The sequence below is a fragment of the Serinus canaria genome, chromosome 1A (genome assembly GCF_022539315.1).
Source record: "Serinus canaria isolate serCan28SL12 chromosome 1A, serCan2020, whole genome shotgun sequence".
Lineage (NCBI taxonomy): Eukaryota > Metazoa > Chordata > Aves > Passeriformes > Fringillidae > Serinus > Serinus canaria.
Genome location: NC_066314.1, coordinates 68,732,922 through 68,756,980, shown reverse-complemented (window position 1 = coordinate 68,756,980; position 24,059 = coordinate 68,732,922). Strand labels below are relative to the sequence as shown.

The 24,059-nt window shown below is 40.6% G+C and overlaps 1 protein-coding gene across 1 annotated transcript in view; it reads left to right on the top strand.

Moving 5' to 3' along the window:
• The window catches only part of SLC15A5 (solute carrier family 15 member 5), a 29,004-nt gene extending 9,860 nt beyond the window's left edge, over positions 1–19,144 (top strand). The window contains exons 5-9 of the mRNA XM_018919708.3: positions 1,238–1,424; positions 4,967–5,155; positions 9,262–9,393; positions 17,173–17,281; positions 18,651–19,144. Of these exons, the coding sequence (XP_018775253.3) occupies positions 1,238–1,424; positions 4,967–5,155; positions 9,262–9,393; positions 17,173–17,281; positions 18,651–18,795 (762 nt within the window). The 3' untranslated portion in view covers positions 18,796–19,144. The remainder of the gene's footprint in view (positions 1–1,237; positions 1,425–4,966; positions 5,156–9,261; positions 9,394–17,172; positions 17,282–18,650) is intronic.
• The last annotated feature ends 4,915 nt before the right edge of the window (positions 19,145–24,059 follow it).

Here is a 24,059-nt window from a genome sequence, read left to right as displayed (position 1 = left end):
CTCAGTTCTAAACATATGTTGTTCTGTTACTGTTTATTCTCCCTTTTACAATTTATATTTCCTTTTGGAGGTGGAATGTAGGTGAAAAATATTTTTGTTAAGGGCTAGAATTACTCAAGCATTTGAGTAATTCTTGAGCACTGAACAGGCTCAAAGTGGATTGGGTTGACTCTAACAATTGATGAGGAACCCTACATGAGCTCAGTTAACAACTATACATTGATTTTCAGACAGCTATAAATCAGCAATGTCCTCCCTTTGTTTGAAATCAGTGATGATATTGAGAGTGTGCAGGATGCTGCAGGAATCCAGAGCTCAGTAAAAACAGACAGAGCAAAGAAACCAGTCATGGGTTGTGTCATGACTGTGCTCTGGGAATTGCTCAAGTTGGAATTTCCCAGTCTGTGTAAAATACAGTGGATTATGGCTCCCTGCTGCACATGAAATTAGTTAATCAAGCTTCCTCCAAAAAATCCCAAACAAACAAAAAACCCCACTGAAAAATGTGTAAATCTGCTGGTAGAAGCCATCAGGATTTGGATTTTACCTTTTTTGATAAACTCAACAGCTCTTCTGTATAGCCTCACACAATCAGCAGGAATTATTTGCTTTTGTAGTGAGTGAGTCTTACAAATCTACTTAATTGTGTGCCCAGTTGACTGCCACTGGGAGGTTCCTCATCCTCTTTCTGTCTGGTTTTCTGTTCCCCCAGGGAAAAGGAAATCCTCTGTGAGTGTCCTGACTGTGAGTTGCACTAAGCTGGTCCTAAGGCTGTACCCAGCTCTTCATTCCCTGGAGCTTTTCAAGTGCTCCTACCTTGAGCACACAGTCATAGGTCCAAAATCACCCTGGGCCTCGTAATTCTAAAATCAAATCACTCTGCATTTTGTTATTTTAAGATTCTGATCTGCTAAACACTGTCTGGGTGAAGTGACTGAAGTTTGGGGTGGAATTATTTAGTATATTGGCTGATGGCTCTAAATAGGGGGTGATCAAACAAACTTTTAGAGTGTTGCTTAATTTGTAAAATGTGGAGAAAATCTCATAAAAGGGAAATGTTTTGTTCTGGCAGAGAATGATCTTGTCATTATCTGAAAGGTTTCTTCATGAATGCTCATTCCTTTTTTGCCAGCAGGTATTTGTTTTAATGTGACTTCTTCAGAAGGAGAAATTTGGAGAGGTTTCCAAATAGAGTGAAAATCTTATCCATGGATTGTGGTTTTATCCTTCAATACAGATTCCTTCAGGATATTATCTCCAAACCATGAATTCCAACCTGCACTTTGGTGGATTTGTCTTGCCAGTTGCAGCAATGAACGTGATAAGCATCGTGCCCCTACTGATTCTTGTTCCTATTCTGGAGTGCATTAACTCCTGGCTCTTTAGCTCCAAGGACTCTGCACATTCCCCAACAATTTACATTGGTATGTAAAAAATACATGTTTATACAGCTTTAATGTGTTTTCTGGTTTTGAAAGAGAAATTTCAGTGTGATGGATGATCCTAAACAATTACATCTGACTATAAATGTTAAGATGGACTTGTTTTGGGATGATGCTCAGAAGAATGTTTCAAAGGAATTATTGAAAAAAAAAATGTCCTGAAACACTTACTAGACAGTAAGAAAAAAGTATAGGTTTTGTGTAGGACAGGCTCCTCTAAAAAATAAAAATTTTAGGCACACTCACAAATAACTAGGGCTCATCCTATGGAATTAGTGTTGGAGAGAAGAGCTATTAACTACTCCTGCCTGAGAATTACTTTAACTTGGTTATCTTCTATATGTTTCTTTATCCATTATCCTTTGGAAAGTTAATGTACAAACCAAGTCTTATTTAGAAATTAAAAATCCCTTCAGTTAGTTGCTCTCTGCTGCTGGAGAAATGTGTTGTCCAAAATTATGAGTTTGGATTCAGAGAACTCAGTTAGGAATCAAGGCTTTGTTTATCTGTGGGTTTTATGCTGTAAGTGCATTATTGTTAGGACTGCAGCTCATGAGAGGGAAATTGTATTACCATTAGAACAGTTTCTTCCAGACTCCGCATCATAAATGAAATAAAATAGCTAGTCTGATTCTGTATGTGTGAAAGGCTTTGTTTTAGAATGGATGAGCAAAAGAAAATGTGCAGAATGCTATGTAAAACAAATGGGTGTGCATATCAGGCTGCTGCCATTGAACAGGCTGAATAGTTGCCAGGTGGAAGGCTGCTTGGAAAGGTACAGCCTTCCTCCCCAGCCCTATTTTCATTAGAATTAGCTTTCATTAGAATGTCTAATGTGAGGTAAATGTTCAAGTGTTTAGTACCTTCCTTGTTAAAATCCTGGTTGTACCCCCAGTCACAGCAAGAAGAGATCTCCAGAGGTGAAGTGTTACCTCTTCTCACAGAAGTGGTAAAAGGAAGTCTTCCCTGTTGTAGATTGACACTTATTCCAGAGAAATTCATAGCCCAGAAGCAATGATAACTTTAGTAAGAGTTGGGCTACCTTCTCTTGACACTGATGTGGTTTCTTTTATTTATTTTTCAGTTACCCCCAAACCTCTTATGTTCTAGGATCTGGAGGGATCCTCTGCAACACTTTTCAGAGGTCAGCTCCATGCAGTACTTGCAGCAAAGCATCTTCCATTCTGTATTCACTCAAAGCTATTCCCTTTCCTAGATACTCTCATTAAACTTCCTGCATTTTTTAGCTTCCAGTCTGCATTGCAAGCCTCAGATGAAAATATTTATAAACCACTATTTTCTCAGTGTGCTGCTATTAATTCAGTGCCCCATGGCAGGCAGCACAGTGAGTACTGACACACACAGAGGTATTAATCTGACTAAATTAGCCTAATTAAGAGTGTTATTAAGTTTTATACAAACCAGAAGCATATAACACAGCAGGTTGCAATTAGCCTAGTTTTTAAAATAACATCTGCATTAAAGCACAAAAAGCACATTCAGATAATCATTTTCCTTTAAACCATGGAAATTTCAAGTTAGTATTAATGTTCTATCCTGTTATGTTGAACAGCAGTAGAATATATGCAGTGGTTTGTTCTTAATAGGTTCATTTATCAAAATAGCCTCCTGTTAGGGGTGATAAACTACCTGAGGCATAAAAATACCTGTGAGTGCAGGCAATGGCTTTAGATATCCAAGTGTATGACTGCACCTGCAAGTATGGTAGACCTCTAAGTGCCAATATTTTTGCCAACAGTTAATTAGGTTCTCAATTATTTTCAGCAACAAAATTGGAAGTATAAATAGGCAGTTGGTGTTAAGCCAGCCTATAACTATATTTTAATTCGGCTCTTGTAAGAAGAAGAAGAAGAAATTGAAATAGTTTTCTGGAAATTTTCAGCAGGTTAAGAATAGCAGATTTCAAGGATGAACCACATAGGCAACTGAAATACCTGGTTGCTCTGTCTTAAGGGTCTACATAAATTGTAATCTGTTACTCTGTAGTTGTTGGTTTATTCATAAAGGTCCAATGCAGTTTCCAGATAATATAAAGAACCTAGTCCCAGAATCACCCCTAAATATCACTAAAACAAGTTTTTCTCCTGTAAAACCCAAGCCTCAGACAAGTCATTCCAACCCTCTCATTTTAAAGAGGATTGAAGGTAGAAGAGTAAAGATGAAAACTGTACCTCCAAGGCTCCTGGTTTCTTCCTCTGCCTCTTAATGTCTAGGAAAAAAAAAAAAAACCTTGAAATTTTTGGGCACCCAGAGGTTCTTTTTTTCTGAAATGTATTGGCTTTTAGTAAAGGAAAATGCTTCAAGTTTGTTGCACTGTTAGGAATACTGAACTGCTGGAGGTTTCTTCAGTACCAACATAATTTTTCACTAGGAGAACTCTTGCTTTGGATGACTGCAAGAAGCTCCTTGAGGGCTTCATACCTGGCTGGGATAAGGTGCCTTGGCCAGAAAATGCTGTTGAATTCCCTCCTGCCATCAATTTCCATCAATAATTCGTTGATTTTCTCATCAAGCACTAGAGGAGCCTAAACAGCTTCCAAGGCTCAGGTTAGGCAGGGGGGGTGGGATATTTAAAGCTGTGAACATCCAGGAAAAGTGTGCTGGAACCAAGGGAGTGAGAGTTTGGTGCTGAGGAAAGAAACACAGAGGCCTGCAAAAAACACAGCAAGGCAAAGGTCTCTTAGCTATTTGAGTTTTTTATTCTCTTCTAAAAATCACACTAAAAAAGACAAAGTGTATATGTGTTATAAATATAATATGAAACAAAAGCTGTTGATGTCCAAACTATAAGTGCAGCAATTGCCACTCATGAAGGATTGGTAAGAAAAAGTTTAAGCTTTTGAGCCAAAACTGTCAAAAGCCACCAAATTCTCCTCACATTATAGCTTAGAAATGCTGGCAAATCAGAATTTTAGTCAAAATCAATGGGAGCTCAAACCATGAAAAGTTTAGATAATTCAGGTTCAGAGACTTGGAAACCTTGCTTTCTTTGTTTTTCTTTTCTGAGAAGATACAACCATTTCATACTGCCAAGATCAAGAAATACAAAATAATATATTTTAATGGTATCCTCTATGCAATGGGTGAAGTGTGGGGTAGTTATAATACATCTGAATTTTGGAAGAATTTCCTGCTGCTTGTTGGTTTTGTTCCTACCCTTTCTCTTGTATTATGTGGAAGGACATTTGCTTCTCCTTTCTTTTCTCCCTCAATATTTAGAAAAAAAAAAAAAAACCAAAAAAGGCAAAAGTTCTTCGTTATGGCTTTGGTCTTCAGAGAAGTTTTTGCTCTCATTTATTCTGAGCTCTGAAATTGGGTGTGTGCTGAGCTGGTGTCCTTTTGCCACATAGCAAGCACTCTTTATTCCTGTTGAGTTGTTCATAAAAAAAGATTTGGGGTGGGGGTAGGAGGCTTCTTTTGCATTTCTTAGGAGTTTGCTGCCCTGTAAAGCCAGGATGGTCCTGTAAGAGTGGCTTGGTGAATGCTCTGTGCTCTTCACCCAGTTGTAGGTCACTTATCTGCTGCTCTCTCCGTGGTGGCTGCTGGCTTCTCCGAGATCCACCGCAAGCACTTCCCCCAGCTGGAGCAGACTCTGTCTGAGGAGCTTCTCCTGGTCTCCTCCATGCCTTGCTTCCACCTGGCTCCTCAGTACATCCTGCTTGGAGTGGCTGAAGCCTTGGTGACCCCCTCCTGTAAGTAAATTCAAATTGGCTAAAGGAAAGGTGTCCTGATTCTCAGAGAACTGCATCAGCTGCCTAAAAATAATTACTGTCATCTGATAGTTTATCCCTGGCTCTCTTCCATGGGCTTAATGAGCAGAGCTGTGCTTTACCTGCTTCAGAGAATTTGTCTTGCTGGCTGTAGCTCAGGATGAGCAGTGATGTTCCAGATCCAGGGGAAGGGAGCACAGCCCAGTCAGGTCCCTGGGGAGCACAATCCCCCCTTTGGTCCTGGAGCTGAACCTGCTTCAGGCAGGGGCTGGACTGAGCTCCTGAGGCTCCTTCTGAGCTGGAGTCTCCTGTGATGATTTTGTTGAGATGGAATAAAAACACACCTGAGAGCTGAGCTGTGGTTGTACTCTGGGACCACCTTAAAGGCCACAGTCAGAGCAAGGTGAAGCAATTTTGATTTTTGGGCCCAGCTAATGGAATTATTACTGTTTTTCACTGGCACAGAGCATATGTGGGCAGGTAAAAGGACAGGTTAACCTGGAGCAGGGTGTAGGCAGCTGCAAGGCTTTTGTTAGTGCTCCAGTCAGGAGTCACGAGAACCTGCCTCCCCAGATCCTCGTGTCTTAGCTTGTGACATGGAGCCAGAGATGAACACTCCTCTTTTTCAGAGCTCAGCTTGTGCCTGCCATCCACACATTATGTACTCATACCCTTGATTGTGAGTCTGAACCTTTTCTGCTTTCCATAATTTTCTTTTCTGTGTCTACGCTGACATTTTTGAGCCTTGCTTTCTTCTGAGGAGCATGCAGAGTGCTTACCAGTGTTTTACCTTGCAGAGCTTTTAAAATAAAAAAAGAAAAAGTTAGTATTATAAAAATAATCTCAGCAACATTCACTTAGAGACACAGGTAAAGTAATTGACTGGCTGATCTTTGCAGGCATTTAATTCTCTGGGTTGAGTGTCTCTTGTTCCAGTACAACCCCAAAAATGTTCAGGTTTGTATTTAAGAGCAGGAAATAACTTCAGTGTCTCAGCTTCATTCTTACACTCTGAGACTACCAGAGCTGTGGGTCACAGTCTGTCATTAAAAAGGTAATTTTCCCTAGTTTTAAATACTTAGCACTTTGATAATGCCTCTTCATCTGATAGCTCTCAAGTACTTAACTGAGACAGGTTTCTAGGCAGGTAATTTGGTTTCTAGGTTACAGGCTAAGTGTAACTGAAAACTGTGACCTTCTCTGTTTAGCTTAACAAAAAAAAAGGTTAGGAGGTGACTTGCTTACAGTCTTCTCATGCAAAAGCAGGAGAAGAATATTGCTGGTAGAATAAGGCCTTTTAATCTAGCACACTGGGACACAACCAGAGTCCAGTGACTGGAAGATTATATTAGCCTTTAAAAAAGAAATAAAACTCATCTTAGGGGTTGTCTTTTTTCTTTTTAAGACTTTTTTAAAGGATTGTGGTTATAATTTCTTAGGAAGAAAAGCTGGCCTTCCCCATTTAAATAGGGATTAAGCATCGTGCTTAGAGCTGCAGTGAGAGGTGTGACTTAAGAACCCAGCTCAATGGGACAAGGTCTAAAGACTTGCAGATAAAAAGCTAAAAGGGAGGTCCTAAAATAAGATATTGCTGTGGCTGGTGGGGAAGGTGGTCTGCATTCATGGTAAAAATTGGTGCCTGGCCCTGTTTGAGTGTCTTGGCTGTGCAGGCAGGGCAAGCCAGCTCCCTGCAGTCTGGCATCTCCAGCTGCTGCTGGAGAGGAGCCTGGCTTTCCCCAGCTCTGGCACTGGCTGAGGTCCACTCAGTCATCTCCAGCCCCTGCATTCAGGGTTCTGAACTCTGGCTTTCCACTTCAGTTTGAACTGGATTGCTGTTCAGGAGCCATTCTGTGAATCTCCATGGATGTCAGTGACAGCCTGGACCCTCACAGAGCTGTCCCACCTTTCCTGACATTTTTCTTATGCAGAAGGTCAAATTCAGCTATGATAATAATTTAATGGACCTGGAAGTGCATGATCCAGGCTGAGGAGGGGAATGCTCACCGCCTTTAGCAGGGGAAGAAAGGAGACAGCTCATTTCTGAAGAGCTTGGTTAGAGATGTTAGGTTTGGCACACTGAACTCTTTATTTTCATTAGTCCCTCCCTTACTAAGGTTGCTCAACCTGGAAAAGAGAAAGCTTCAAGGTGACTGAATTGTGTCATTTCAGTACTTGACAAGAGCCTGCAAGAGAGAGATGGAGATTATTTCCAAGGGCATGTAGGGGCAGGACAAAGGGGAGCACCTTCAGACTGAGAGTAGGCTCAGAAGAGATATCAGCAGGAAATTCTCTGCTGTGAGGGTGCTGAGGCTCTGGCACAGCTTTCCCAGAGAAGCTGTGACTCTCCCATCCCTGGCAGTGCTCCAGGCCAGGCTGGGCTCTCAGTAGCCTGGTGTCCTTGCCCATAGCAGTGGGGTTGGAACTGGAGGACCTTGAAAGTCCCTCCCAACCCAACTAGTCTATAATTTGGTCCCTGATACTTAGAACTGTGTTTATACATTATTTTGTTGAAATGAGTTTTGAATAATCTCCTTCAGGTAGTGTGAGCATCTCTTAAAATAATATCTGCCCCTAAGGAAGTCTGAAAAATGAAATCAAACAATGGTATTGCTCTCCTCCACAGTGGCACAAAGTTCTCACTAGCTTTTGACAGGCTGAATTTGTAACCTCAGCTTGGTTTCAAGCAGGAAACTACAGCTCTGTTAGAGGATATATTGGGGATGGCTTTGCCCACCAAGAAATTGCAATTTTCTCCAGGGGGAAATGCAGCAGCTGTTGAACAGCTCCCAGCAGCTCTGTGGGGACAGGGAGGAGTGGAGCAGGCTATTGAAACAGCAGGGGTAATTTGGGTAAGGAGGATGCAATTACCCAGGCTGAATTTGACCAAGATGCATGTTTTGCACCCCTGCTTTCAGAAGGGAGGAACAACCAGAAACTTTTAAGTCTTTTAGGGCCTCAAGTTAGCTGTACAATGCTTCAGGCTGTTGCATCTACAGATGGTGACCCAAGCTCACCTGCTTTCTCTTGCCCTCAGGCTTCTGGTTCCTATTGAGAGTGAGGAAGAAAACACTGTCTGTGGTATTTCTTTCTTTCATATGTTTTCAAAGCTCTCATTTGGACACCCAAATTAAGAGTGGTGAAAGATGGTGATTGCAAGGTTTCATTTGTATTCAGAGGTGCTTCAGGCAACTCAGCATCCAAATAGGACCCTCTGCTGGCAAGTTTTTCAAGCTGGAGGTCGTTCTAATTCAACAAATAAATCAGGTGGGGACAGTCTGGGGTTGGGAGAAAAAAGTGTGGAGGAGAACTCAAGGAGTGAAATTAGGGAAGAAAAGTTTTTACTGATAGTGAGAATTGCACAAAAAGAACAGCTATCATAAAGTCTTGCTGTTACAGCCAAATTACAGCTGGTGGGATTATTTATAGGCATCCATGCTACAGCAGCATGCTGCAGCTTCCCCTCTCCACCAAAGCTGTTGCTGCTTCTGGTGTTTAGCCTTCTGGCAAGAAAGTGAGGAATGAGGTCTTAAAAATGAGCCAGTGAGCTTGGGGATTGCACTCCAGGGAGCAGGAGCACTGTCCAGCCTTCAGGTAAAGCAAGCTAACTGTCCAAATTAAGGCAGAGCTGTAGATTTTGGAAGTGTTTACAAGTGGCTGTGCTGCCCTGGCTCTGAGATTGGAGGTCCTGCTGTTCTGCAGTTAAACATCACATCCTTTGTCCTCATGCTTACTGGCTGTGGTTTCTCTGCCCTTGCTGATGGCTGAGGCTTTGAAAGGTGCATGTCTGGGTGAAAGATCTTTCTGTACTTGTGGAACATGGATGGCTGTGTGTGGGTAGTTCATTACAGATATTCATTTCAGCAGTTTAGATAATGCTTTGTCACAGGGTACACATTGACATGTTATAGGGTACATCTGATTGCACCTCTGCAGCAAGTAATTCTCTGCATAAAATATGAAAATTCACTAATAGAGATGCTTTGAGGTTTTTGTATTATCTGTATTCTACCATCATTTAACTCTTTTTTTTTTTTTTTCCTTTTCTTTTTTCTTTTTTAACTTGTAACTGTATCTCCTTCCTTCCTAAGGTTCCTTACTTTCATTCTGGCTTGTTCCTGAAGGAATGAGAGGGATTTCCATGCATTTTTTAGCTCTGTTTAATGGAGCTGGCTGCTTCATGGGAGCTCTCATTGTTCAGACAGCCCACGCAGGCACTCAAGGTAAGAGTATGCTCCTGATGGGTGCTCCTGAGCAGTTTTCTAATATTATTGATTTGGAGAATCAGGCAGCAGAATTAAAAGGGATGCCAAAGTTTTATTGATTTGCTCTCACAATTAAGATGGAATTAAGATAGGAAATAGCCTTCCAGCTGTATTCATCCAATTTTAATGAGTCATCTTCGTTTTGATAGTCGGAGTAATTAGAGGATGGCATCTTGCAGGAAGTCCTCCTGTCCAATCTCTGCACTTGTGTTCTGAAAGACTGAACATAAATTGGCCAGGAAGGACCTTTTTGTGTTCATGAAGTCTTTCATGTTGTTCACACTTACATGGAAGCCTCTGGCCTGGAGAGCAAGATGTGAATTTAAGGAATGGGGAATTTTCTTTCCTGTCTGCCCCAGGGTGGGACAGGACTGAGGTTTCAGGGCTGAGGGTTTCAGAGCTGTCTGGGGATCTCACTCTCCTGGACCCACTGGTTCCTCTGCCTTTGCCCAGCTTTTGGGACAGCCACATTCTGTGGCAATGCTGTCTCACTGTGGGCTTGTCCTTTTGCAGATGAATGCTGCAATTCCCACAAATCTCCCTGTTTCAGAAGAGTTCCTGCAGGTCCAGCCTGCTGGGGTGCATTTAGTGGGAGCTCTGAACTGCAGTTGTTCCTGGGTTGCTGACTTTCAGAATAAGCCAGCCATGTCTTAAAGTCATTTTTCCTTTGCTGCTGAATCTTTGTTCAATACAGAAAAGATTTATTCCACATGGAAAGCACTTGAGTTCTTGATCTGAGGGAGAGGCATCCCAAATTTCTTCCCAAATTTGAAATAGTCCCACTTGCTGAAGGAGTATTTGTGAAGATGCCACTGACAAGCTCTGGTGGAACAGTTACAGAGAATTTTTCATTAGAGACCACAACTGCTGGCCCTAATCCATGACACCACAGCAAATTGGTGCAGGATTTTGTAACTGTTCAGGGTTCAAGTTTTGGGTTGTTCTCTTTCCTACATAAAGAATCATGTAATTTAAAACCAAGCAGAAATGGGTGTTTGGAAAGTGTGACAAGAAATTTTTATTCCTACTCACAAGATCTGAACAAACAAATGATGCTTTGACACTCAGTCCTGTTTTTAAGTTAAAAATTCAATTAAAAATTTATTACAAGGTATAAAACATCACCTGGAGATGGGTGAAAAACAGGAATGTCTACAGAAATGAATCAGGCAAAGAACTATTAAGCCCCAAGCAATCCAGAGTGGAGAACTGAGCTCCTTGAATATCCCCTGGTGGAAAAGGCTGTTTTTCATTCCTGTGAGTTCAGTGTAATATGGGGTAAATTAAACAAACAGCTTAAGACAGACTGTATTATTATTTTTTTCTCTCCCCTCCCTCCAAGATATGGAAACTATTAATTTTTATGAGATTTGAAATATTTAGTAAAACTGACATTTTACTGCAATTTGACTTTGGAAATAAATAATTGCAAAATAATCAAGCATAATGTCAGCACCAAAATATTTTACCTATGTTGTGTCACTATTATGTAATTAATTTCTTTACTGAGCATTTCTGTACTCTGTGATAGAGGAAACCAATTTTTGCATTTGATTTGCAATTCAGTAGGATTTTGTCTGGTTTTCTATCAAGGTGATTATCCCTTTTTTTTTTGTGAAGTAATTTGAGTCAAAAAAAGTTATTTTCTTGCCAAAAATACTGTTTTAACAGAGATGGTGAGTTTTTATCCTGGCTGAGACCGAGTTGAACTCTAAACCCACAGGCTGCAGTTGCCACATTTTAACCCCTTTTGCTCAGGATTCTTGAGCCAACTGAAAAGTTTCCTGGCTAAAATATTCCTTATTCTTAGAAAGTTGGGTGGCAAACTTCTTAACTTAGCTTTTCTTTTTTTTTTTTTCTTTTTTCAAAGCTGTCTTTGTGTAACTTTGTCAGACCTGCTGTTCCCGTGGGTGGAATTGACTGCACCATTATCCTGAGCAAAAGTCACTCTGGAATTTCCCAGGGAATCAGTGACACTCTGTGTTCAGGTGAAGATGCTGTGATGGGAATGACTACTGCTAAGCAGGAAAAGTCCTCTGCAAAACTTGAAAAGCTTTAGGGGAAAAAAAAATCAAGTGAAAAATGCTTGGTGATTGCTCTGTTGCTCCAGCTAGGAGAGTGTTAGAGATTACTTGCCCTATTAATATGTAAACAACATATTACTGGGCTCTCACTTTTTATTTTTAAAAATAATTAGGATCTCACTGGGTATCTCCTTTCTCGGTGTTCCTTGCTTGAATAAGATTAATAATTCCAAATTGCCACACAATTCACAGCTTGCAAATGCTGGTGATGTTTCCTGGGAGTTCATTTGTGTTCTGACACTCCTGCTCATCCCAGGCTGTTGTCCTGCTGACTCCTGGATCACACTAGGTTTAGGATCAGGCTTTTGGAGGTGGGGATAGACTACAGCAAAACTAAAAATGCATTTTAGGCTCAGTTTTGGTTTTCCCCTAGTTTGGTAGGAAATGTTATACACACAATTTTTACCCTGGACAGCTTCTACAGTGGACTTTGGTGCTCATTACAATCAGCAAAATAATAATTTATTTTTAATTTAGGAAAACCCAGTGGTTGCCTAATGAACCCACTAAAGATGACTGCTGCAGGTATCAAATTTTTGGCCCCCTCTTAAGTCAAATTAAATTCCAGTAACACAAATTAAGATTTTTACCTTTTTTTTTTCAGATCTGTTTAAAAAGCTTGTAAATATTCAGTATCTGGACAGTTTATGAAACTGGGAGTAAAGCAAACCAACCAGAATTCTTTGTTTTCTTCCTAAAAAAAAAAAGACTCAGCTAATTTACTAATTTATTTCTATTGGAAGAGCAAATTCTTTCTCTTTTGCTTCAAGAGAGGATCGTGCTGCTGAAATGGTTCTGTGAGATTTAACAGGGCTCAGTGAGTGACTCCTGGATGCTTTTGTCTTGTCCCATGATTCTTGTTTCACTGAAACCTGAGCCAAGACTATTTCTGGTTCTCCCATCTCTAGCACTCAGACCATGTTTTTCCATGTTCCTGCAGAGAAGTCGATCCTCCACTCTATATTTTGAAGTGTTGAAGCACAGAGGGTGTTGACAAAAATTTAAACATTTTTCTATCCTATTTTATGCCGCTAGTTTAGGATTTTATTTGGGTTTTTATTGGCAGAGTTGATCAGATATCAGTCACAGTCAAAGCTGCATTAATCATTTTTAACGCATCTATGGAGGATGGTGTGAATATGATAAAATAAGAGTTTTTTTTAAAAATCTGACGAGTGCAAACAGATGATGGGTGACAGTGATATTTTCAGTACAAGCTGGGAAACTGCTTTCTTTTGGATCTCTTACCTCTCCTAACATTTTAACGGAAGAAGATGCAAGACAAAACCTGTCCCCTTATGCCAATCATTTCAGAATATATTTCTCTAAAAATATTAATATAAATATGTAAGAAAGAAATAAAAATAAAAAAAAGGTCAGAGGAAGGAAGCTGTCCCAGACACAGTTTTCCTGCTTGTATTTAGAGAATCATGGAGGGGGGCTTGTGGTTTGAGTTTGGGTTTTTTGGTTCTTTTTATCATTTTAGTCTTGTGGGATTCTAAATACCAAAGATGATAAAGCTAAAGGATATTTCTTGCAGTCCAGATGGTGGTGGCCACTGGTGCCTACTTAGCTAATAGGGATTAGAGGCAGAGTGAGACTTTAATTTGGATATGATCAAACACTAAATATATGCCCACTAAGTTGATGAAATGAAGGAAGGCAATATAAACCTTGTTAAAATATGAATTAATTTTTTTTTTAAATCATAGCATAGGTTACAGGACAGCTCCAAAAATGCAGCAATGGTGCAGGATAAAGTAACTTCTGGCATTTGTTTTTTCTTCAAGGTTTTCCCCATAATCAAATAGGATAGTGCAAAAAATCAGCAAAAAATCCAGGATGCCTCCCTGTGCACCTTTCCCTTGAGCTCTCTGAGGGTGCCACCAGAGCAGCAATGTTGTGTGCACTAATATTTGTCAAAGATTGGTCTTTTTGAGGTTTTGTTCAATGGCTGGTATTGCCAGCAGCTCCTTGCTGCCAGTCACCCACCAGAAACAGCCCAGGAAAGTTTTTGTCCACCTCCTAATCTCTGCTTCACCTCCACCTCTGCCTGCTTTGGTAGGATCAGTTGCTTCCTCTTGGTATTGTAAATTATTCCTGCTTCTTGGACTGAGTGATTTTTTGATGCAAAATTGATAGGACTCCAAAATGTCAGTGAAAGTTTATCAGGTGCTTTATTTCCATGATTGCAGAGCAGACTTGAGGAACAGACTCTGCCTGGGCTTCATTTTCTGACTTGTTCTAAATTTGCCATAAAATACATAAGCAATTCACTTCTAACCAGTAGAGAAAATCTATTTAAAATAGTGCACCTAAAGGAAACTTCTGTTTCTTTGTGGTGATTCATGCCACTAAGTATTTCTATTGTTGGAATAAAAATGGAAATCAGGAGCTTGTTGCAGAAAGTTAATTCCCAGTGAGCAATTATCTGTGTGACAAACCAACCTTGTAATTGCCACTTCTGTTGGCAATCTCCACAGAAAAGAAAAAGATGCACAGAGCCCAAAGGCAGTATCTTTTGGGGAAAAGTGAATTGTTAGCATGCTGCATGCTGAGGCAAGGATGGGGAAGTGCTGGACTCCTCAATCACAGCAGTGCCCAGGGTGCCTGATTCCAGCAAAACCAGAAACTGGCCCAGGGAGATGTTGATGGTGAGAGTGAAATCCTGAGAGTATGAGCCCCAAAGGCAGTCAGGGGAGGATGCTGGAGCCTGCAGAGAGCCTGTGGGAGGTGTTAGTGGGGTCAGGGGTGAGAGCATCTGAGGGAGTTTTGGTGCCTGAAACACGTGGGTGAAGCTCTAGCACTGATGACTTTTCTCTCAAGGCTTCCTGCAAGCACAGAAGAGGATTCTCTTTAAAGTGAGTATAAGCAGATGTAAGTGTAGTCCAGGTTTATCCCCTATTTCATGAGGAGAAAAAAAAAATTAAAGGGAAAAGTAATGAAAGAAAAAAGAGTGAGAAGTAATTATTTTTTGGCTGTAAGTAGGAAAGGGTTATATTAATTTTTTCTGCATCTGGTAATGAAAGTGTGTACTGGAAGTATTATAGTCTGGATATCCTTAGGACTGCTGCCTTGTTCCTCTGTACAAGAAGGGACAACAAGCCTTATTGCCTGATAGGAAAAGAAAGCCTTGATCCCATCTCTTGCTTTGGACTGAGCAGGAAACTAGAGACAAATTGTGTGTTCTATGGCAGCTGGAGCCTCACCACATCCTGCCTGATTTTTCTCCCTGCCTGTGCTGTTGATAATTTGGAGTTTCCCAAGGCTCTCTGTCATTGTCCTGCTTTCACTGTTTAAACACTGGAAACTCCTAAAAGAATCAGGGAGGAGACAGAGCAAGGATCTTTGACCCAGGCCATGGAGAAGTGGGAGTGGAATGCAGACCTGCTGGCCAGGCTGCCATCCTGCCCTCACACAACCAAGCAGCCCCAGTTCAGTGCTTTTCCCTGGTGCCTTTATCAGTGATAGCACAGAGAGTGTTATGGACCTTTATCAGTGATGACACAGAGAATGGTGCAAATGGACCTCTGAAATTCAGAAACTGCAAAACTGCTTTTATCAACTTTAACTATGTTTTTTGTTCAGGTTCCACTGGAAGTGCCCTTCCATGAGGAAGCTCCTGCAGTTAGCTTAGCCAAGGTGGATAACCCAGCAGGCAGTGTGAGCTCTGCTTTGGCAGGCTGCAGCTCAGACCCCCACACACGATTTCTCTTTCAGCACATCCACATGCTCTGGCTCTGCCTTCCCTTACCCCTGGGGGATGCCAAATGAAAAACTACCTGATTGTGAATGATGACAGTAAAAGTTTATCAGCTACTAAAATGAAGTTACAGCACCTAGGAGCTCGGGCAGCTTGCAGTGTTGGATGATAGGTTTTTAAAAGTGGCTCTGGGATAATGCTGCCAAAGGAAGGGAGCAGGCAGAGGGGTGGTGGTGCTGCTCTGTGATGAGCAAAAATGTAACATGGCAGGGAGACAACTGTGCAGGAGCCCAGGAGAACTGATGGCACTTGTTCTCTGTCAGTCCCAGGAGAGATAAAGGCAACAGCTCTGAAAAGAAATGTGTTTATAACTCTAAGATATGAAGGGAAGAGAAAAATGTAAATATATGAATGTGTGTTTGGGAGGGTGTAATCTTTTGGCTGGTGTCTCTCCCACGCTGTGGAACAGCTCTTTGTCTCTAAGTAGGAAAATATTTACAATCTAAGGATGGTAATCAATGTGTAAAAGTGGCATTAGTGGCCAAAAGTTCTGTTAAGGCCATCAGGATTTAACAATAGCTGTGGTAAGAAAGGTTTTCCCTCTTTCCCCATTAGTTCATTCAAGGGGTGAATAGCCACATTCCTGAGATGGAAGGATTTGGTACCAGACTTTGATGCAGGGGAAAGGTGACTTTGGGCACACTGGTGCAGGTGTAGTTCAGATCAGGGAATGCTTTTAATCTGAATCTCCCAATAATCTGATTTGCATCACAGAATGTTCTTGGAGCAACTGGGTTTTTAAGGGAGCTAAACAACAACAAAAAAATAAGCTCATGTCTGAAATGTTCCAGCTGTTAATGGGAACTGCTCTGATGTGAACCCCCCTGAGCTGTGGAGAGTGTGGGCATCACCTTCTCAGCACCAGCACTTTCACACTCTGCATTTCTCCAGTAACTGCTGATGAAGACAGGCTATGTGCCTTCCTCAAAGGCAATAAATATCCTGTATTTCCAAATGATGTCCATGGTCCTTACAGCACTGTACAGGTCTCTGATATTCTGTAACTTCAATTTCTACTGGAACTTTTTGTTTCACCTTGGTCTGATGGTTTTGCTGTAGTTGATTCTGGCACTGATTGCCTTCAGTTGCAGACTGACTGGGGCTGGTTTCTTTTTAACCATTTTGATTTCTAGAGTTATTCAGTTATTTGCCAGCTGAGCTTGTTTGCAGACTGATTGTAGTGAACACTGAAAGCCACAAACTGGAGTGCACAGGGATGCACAGGCAGGGAAATCTCTGTGTGCATGTAGGTGGTACTGTCCTCTGCTGAAAGGAGAGCCAAAATGGCCCAGACACTGCTCCAAAAGCCTTGGCTGGAAAAGGTCTGGTTTATGTAAATAAACACTGAATGAAAGAAAAGGACCTTACAGGATCATGGTAAAGGCAGCTGTAAAGAAAGGCAAAGTAAAATGCCAGGTGGCATCTTGGTAATGGAGCACCATCCAAGTGAATGCTTCTAATATTTAGAATTTTAATTGTTTTTTTTACTCTTTCTATTAACAAGAGACTATTAGAAGCATGAGAGGTACAAGTAAGGATTTCTACAGCCCAGCTTAATTCTTCCTACGATTTTCACAGCTGCCTTGGGTTTAGCTGAGTGCACAGGATGCTGCAGGTGGGAGGTGGCCCAGCCATGACAGGATTAGGTTCTCCACTACACTTCAGATGTATTAGGGAAGTTTTTTAGTCCCTTTAGATCTCTATTGCCTGTCTGCAAAGCAGGAGTACCCAAAACCCCCCGTGGATGCTGTGAGAGTGCAAACAGCTGCAGGGGGGTCAGAGCACCTGTGGGGGTTGTGTCTCACCCTGAGTTATCCTCATGTCCTCCCCACGAGCCACATCTCCTGCTGCAAGGCAAACTAATCCTGCTGCAAATGTCTCCTTCACCAGGCAGCTGGTTCCCACACTTGCTGCATGAAGGGAAATTGGAGAGGTTCTTCTTCTTCTTGGCTTCCTTAATGCTGGTGAACACCCTGGGGTTCTGGGCCATTGCACACAGGTATGTGTGAAAAAATGAAAATTTGGTGTTTTGTTTGTAGGTGCAGGTAGAAATTCTAATAGAATCTGTGGGCTAGTGTGTAATAAAGAATTGGGAGTGAGAGTTCACACGTGGAGAGGTTAAAAAAAAACCTAAACCAAACCGATGTAATTAACCTTAAATAGTTAAAGGGACTGATTAATACAAAAAGCCCTAAAGAAAGAAGAGCATCATATTCTTTCTTTCATCACATCCTTTCTGCAAGGGTGTTAATTTTTTGGGCAGGGAGTTCAGATGGGAACACAAAGCTGTACTGGCCATGGAACTGACCTCCACTGGCCTTGGTTTGGTACCTAATTCTAGAGAGAATTGCTGCTCTCCCAGGGAGCTCCCACCTTTAGTGTGGGACACAGGGGTGGTGAAAAAGCTGCAGTGCTGCTTGGGTGCAGCAGCTGCAACAGAACAACCCCCAGATATTTCCTGGTACTTTACTGGGCATGGGAGGAAAGCAGCTTGCTGCTGGAGATGAGAAAACTCGATGCCACCTGTGGAGCCTGTAGGGTTTAATCCCTGGATTTTGCCTGAAAAACACAAGGAACTCACAATTCTGGGGATTTAATCCCTGGTGATTTTCTGTTGTCAGCACCATAAATTAGTTAATTTTCTGTTGTCAGCATTATAAAGAAGAGGGAGGGCAGCAGCCAGTGCCACCAAGGGGGGCAGGGGCCATGTGAAAGTGCCACCAAGGGGGGCAGCTCTGTGGGAATCCTGCAGGAGCCTTGGTGAAGCAGGGATGTGAGGATGAGAGCAATGGAAAACCTCCAAGGGCAGTGCACTTCTAGAACTTTTGCCAAAAAATGTTGGTTTTTTTCTACTACATATAGCACCAGCTTTGCCGTTGGTTTGCCAACCAACCAAAGTTTAATCTTGTTGATTATTCCAGGGTGATTCTTTTCTTTTAAATATGAACTGGGCCACAACTAAAAACATTTTATTCTCCTATAAATTGAAATCTTCATGTGTGGCATTTACTGCTGAAAACGAAGAGGTTTTGGTTGTCAAAATGTTAATGTAAAATTGGTTTAAATTAAAAAAAAAACCTGGCGTGGATTAACATTTTTAAGAAGAAATTTTTTGACCTCCAATCTTGTTAAAAATGAAACTCCAAACATTTAAAAAAAGATTATTTCAAATCAGCATTTCACTTCAGAATCAAGGTATCACATTTTTCAATAATTCAAGTTTTTACTTACTTTTTATATAACATATAAATACTTGTATTTCTAGTATTTATATATTACATTAAAAGTATTTATTATATATAAACAATGGGTAAAACTAATACCTTAAAGGGTGATTATTTTATTTTCCTTCTGTATCATCTCCCCAGATACAACAATCTGCATGAGGATTGCACCAATGGGTTCAGAGGAAGTCTTCCTGGAGAAAGACTTTTGAAGCATGAAAAAGCCATCAAGCATTATAATTCTGTCCTGGAAAGTTCTCCCATTTTGTCTCCTTTGGAGAAAACCTGATAGAATTTCACCCTGATAAAATTTCAACCCTAAATTTTGGTGGGGGGGGGGTGGGTTTATGCACCAGCCCTCTAAGGATAAATTACCCAGCACTTAGGTGGAACTATATTCTGGTATGTATGAATTATCTGGTGAATAATAATGTTATTTAGAAGTTAACAACATAGCATTCTTCATAGGATCTGGCCTTGAAGGAGGCTGCACTCATAATTCACATGGAGGCCAAGGAGAGGTCACTGCTTGCCACTGATGGGGAGCTGATGGGGAGGCTTTTAATCTTTAAATGGAAATAGATATCCACATCTATTTGTATTTAGGAGTGGTCAAAAATTAATAAACATGCTCATTTGTTTGTTTAGCAAATTCCTTTGTGGCAATAATAATTTACAAGTGATTTTGACTATTGGCTGGTTGATGTTTGCAGTGGTGGGAGTCCTGTGCACTGCTCTTGGCTCTTGCTGCTTTAGTTTCCCTAACAGGGAAATGGACACAAACATTCTTTGCAAATTGCTTTGAAGAAAAATAAAGAAAATAAAACTAGAAACCAGATCCCAGCCACGGGTCCATGAGGTGTGCCATTGATGCTGGGGCATCCAGTCTCACTTGGCAGCAGCACTGTGACATTTGTCATTCCTCAAGGATGATATGGAGCAAATTGCAAATAGGAGAATGGCAGACTGGAATATATTAGCACCAAAATTACTAATTGCAGCCCAGCTGAAGGGGGGTGAAGGAAAAGAAGATTGGGAAAGGGTAGATGCAGCTGGAGTTATGGGGAAATAATTATTTGTAAAATGCTTTCCAGTTTGAAGATCTGCAGTTAAACACTTCCAAAATTGACTGATTTTGTGAGACTTAATCTAACCCTTAACACTTCTATTTAAAAGTCATAGAACTAAAAAGAGTGATGAGAGAAGTGAGGTCCTTATGTGATAAGGAAAAATCCAACCCCAAAAGAACCTGAAGGAGCACTTTGATATCAAGGTGTTCATAGCAGAAGGGGCAGTGAAGTCAGAATTCTTCCCAGGTATGAGGAGTGCTCTGCCACAGGAAATGATAGTGGAAAAGGATGGAATTCCCTGAAGTGACAGTTTGTGAGCTGAAATTGTGCAAGAGTTGGTAAAAAAACCAAATCTGAACTCTCTTCTGCACCATTAACCACACTTGATGCTGTAACTTTAGGGTGGGCATTGGGAGAAAAATGCCCTAAAAAAACTACACCCCTTCCCAGCAAGGGACAGGTTATTTCTCCTAAAGTGGCTGCATGAGCTGGGGCTGTGAGAGGAGAGGCAGCCAAAGGCTGAAGGATCTTTTCTCTGAGGGCACTGGAAAGTGAGACAGGCTAATTTCCACATTTTTGGGTAAATTTATCCATGGCACCTGAGAGTTATTTGCTTATAAGGTACTATTTTCTAAATCATGTTTGTACTGCAATAGACCCAGGTTTAAGCTATGAAAAATATCAGTTCCTTTCCTGAGAAATTCTTGAATACTTGACCTTTGTCCTTGCACAGAAAAGCTTCAAAAATGCTTGGAGTCTGCTGACAGGAGGGATGGGATTGCTCTCAGTGTATTTGAGAGTTCTATAAAATAGAACTCTGTGGTAGAAGGGTAAAATTTAAGTTTTGAGCAGATTAATATGATTGGACTGTAGATGTTTTAATTAGTAATGTTAATTTTTTTTTTTTTTAACTGCAAAAGTAACAGCAGTCTGGAACATTTACACCAAGAACAAGAAACTTAACTCTATTTTAAGGTAAAATGTTTTGCTGCTGCATTCTCAGGCTGAATGGCCTCAAACTTCCCAAGACCACTATCTTTTTTTCTCCTCAGAAATTGAAACATGAGAACAGATGACAGAATGCAGCCATTTGAGGTGAATTGTCTGATGAAGGTAATTCTGCAAGAAAAAGAGGATTAGTTAACTCCCTGGATAGGAATTCCTTAGAATGGGCTTTGGGATGAAGAGTTGAATATTGACTATACTCACATGGACAGGAGAAATGCTTTTTCTATCAGATTTAATAAAGAGTTTGGCCCTTCAGATGGATGGCAGAAGAAAAGGGGGCACTGGATGCTGAATTTGGCCTTAGTTCAGTTGGTGGAGCAGAGGAATCTACATGCAAAAATCTATCAATCAATCAATCAATCAGTCTCTGTGTTATGACAGAGCAATTTAGCACTCAAAACCAACAGAAAGGGATTTTTCTTGAGCTGCAGCATCCAGGACTCCATTCGAAGCTGATGGAATCCTTTGTGCACTGCCTAAATTATATAAATCTTGTGCCAGCACACAGTGAAATCAATATAAAAGACTCTCAAGGTTTGGTCTTTGAAGGAAGCTGCTTTCCACTTCTGAAAAATTTAGTGACTTTTTACATGAAAAAAAAAAAAAAATTGGAGGACAGAAAAAATAAGGATTTGTGTGTGCATACAAAATGATGCAACAAACAGCTGGAAAATGTCAGGAGAGCCTGTTTTTGTTCAGCCTTTTGTTGATCTGTGGCAATTTTCACCAAGCACTCAGATCTGACTGCTTGGGTTTGAGGTCACCTGTTGTTACTCTGGATTGCTTTGCACAAAGTAAATTTAGGATCCTCATGTCTTAATCCTCACCATAAAGTGAGGATTATAATTCTGAAATATATTGTGGGGAACATTGCCTCCTAGATGAGATGAGGAGTGGCCAGAAACACCCCAGTTCAGTCTTCTGTTTGATTGACTACCTTAATTTTCTAACTGTAATTAATGTTCTAACAGTAATTTTCCCTTGTAATTTGTATCAAGGACTCTAGATTAAAACTTGACTCGGGAAGAAGTTGCTTTTGTGCAGCTCTGGTTTTAACTGAGGGCTCCTCAGAGGTCATTACTGGCCTTGCATAGCCAGAAGGATTTCTGATTTCTGCTGGCACATTTTGGGGGTGTCTTTTTAATGGTTAAATGTGTGGTTTGTACTGTATTCATGGACACACACAAAAAAAAAAAAATGCAAATTCTGTCCCAGACAATTCATAGAGCACCTCAATTAAGTCTAAATGCATGGGACACCATTTTTGGCTTTTTTGGGGGGAGGGTGGGGTGCTGAAGAAAACTTGATGGAGAGGATTAAGATCTCCATCTGTTAACTTTGCACTGATTATAAAACACATGCTCCCAGTTGGAACAAGATGCATTAAAAGAGCAATTTCCCTTCTACTGCCTAGCACAATGTCACTGAGCACCTGCAATAGTTTAAACATTAAGCATAATTGGCTTTGCTTGACATAAATCTGCAGTTTTGTAAATAAGAGCAGTTGAGTTTCTGTGTAATACCAATTAGCTCTAAGGAATGCTTTGTTTGCTGAAGCCTGCAGCTCTGTGGAGGAAAGAGGGAGCTGTTAAGGCTCAGCAGTGGTAGTCAGAAGGTAGAACCCAGATCAGACAATTACACAGGCTTTGAATATCCTTGTGCAAGTTACTTCATTTGTTTCAATCAGTTTCCCTAGAGTAGGAAAAAATAACATTTATAATTTTTAATTTTTTTTTTTTAAAGAGCTCTGAGAATGTCTGATCAAAGTACCCTGGAGGTAATTTTACAGCACTAAACTGAGATGTCTTTTTCTATGCTGGACTTCTTTTCCCCTCTTTTAGTGGAAGCTACTTGAAAATGCTTGAAGCATCTTGAAAATTCTTGTAAATTTCCTTGAATCAGTTGTTTTCTGCCAGGGATGGAGGAAAGAGGTGCATGATCCACTAGACATGAAAACCAGCCTTGTTCAGTTCCTGTGGGAGCTGTGAGTTGGAAAGGTCAGGTAGGAGAATCCCTTCCTTGTGGCATTACAGAGTAGAACTGCAGAGCAGAACTGAAGCTTTTAACTTAAGCTTGGAGTCTATTTGCTGTAACATGTATTAGATTTGTCTTGGCAAGGGCAAATGCAGCTGCCTTCCAGAGGATGTTTTGAAAGTCTGCTTTTTTTTTTAATTTTATTTTTCATATGAAAAAGGAAAGGAAATTCCCAAGTCTGCTCATGACTTCTCTGTTCTGAATAGAATAAAAATTACCTTTTCCATTCACTCCACCTGGTCTCTAGGAAGTGTCACCACAGAAGTTGTATTCTGGTGATGTTGTACTTTTAAATTATTCTAATTTCCATCTCTGTCTGTAACTTTAAATATAGATTTCATGAATCAGAGAAGGTTGACATCCAAACTTTATGAAAACTGCTAGTATTGGTGAAGGCTCTTTAAAGTTAATCAGTTCTAATACTCAGTGGTAATAAGAGTGAAAGAAACTGCTCTGATGGGGATTTTTCAGTGTTTTGGAGATATTTCATCTCTAGAGTACTGGATATTGCACCCTAAAACTACCAAGTTGTAAATACAGTCTATAGATTTGTTTTTTATTTCAAAAATAAAATTGGCAGAAGCTTTTTTAAAAATAATGTATGACCAACATCTTTTCCTCCTTTGATTTTGTTTATTTATTTTGTTTTGAGGCTGAATTTTTTGTTTGCTTGCTCTCCTTAGCTTAAATCAAGAAAGAGGAGTATGTGTATCTACAACTGACTTGGGGGTAGTCCACAACCTTACCATCACCACATTATGTAGAGCCAAAATGTTCTCATTCCTATCTTCTGAGAAAATGCTTAAGTCTAGGAAATATTGCAGATATTAGCTTTGCATTTTTGTGGGTTGAGCCCCTTTCCTGTTAATGTGGGAAACTCCTCTTGAAGTGGTTGTACTGTCCCAGCTTAGCTTTGAGCAGAGGTTTTGAAACTGAATTTTCATTTTGAATACCCAGCAGAGTGTGCTGACCAGTTGGAGCTGAATGCAGCTTATGCATGTTTTCTAGATTCTCCTTTTATTATTTAAAAATAGAGATTCTTTTCCCTTTGGGATCAGAAGAAATGTTTTGAAACTCTTAGCAAACAATCCCAAAAACCCAATCACCCAGGAGGAATCAGTGGGGACATCAACAGGAAAACAAACCTTAAAGCAGTGGATGTTTGTCCTAGCTGCTTTGTAGCCTGGCAAAAAGCATCTTTTGAAAGCAGATCCCAAATGCTTTTATTGTCATGTTGTGTGAGCTTCAGAAGCAAGATTGCCATGAGGTTGGGGGTGGTAGTCACAGCAGCACTTACTAAAAAGGCACAGTGAGTTTTCTCAGTTTCATTTTTTGCATGGTCACTGGCTGTGATGTGTAGCTGGCAGGAGGGAGCAATCTTTGATAACAAGCAAAATCGTTAATTCAAAACTAATGCTGAATAGTAAACCAAAGGTTGCAA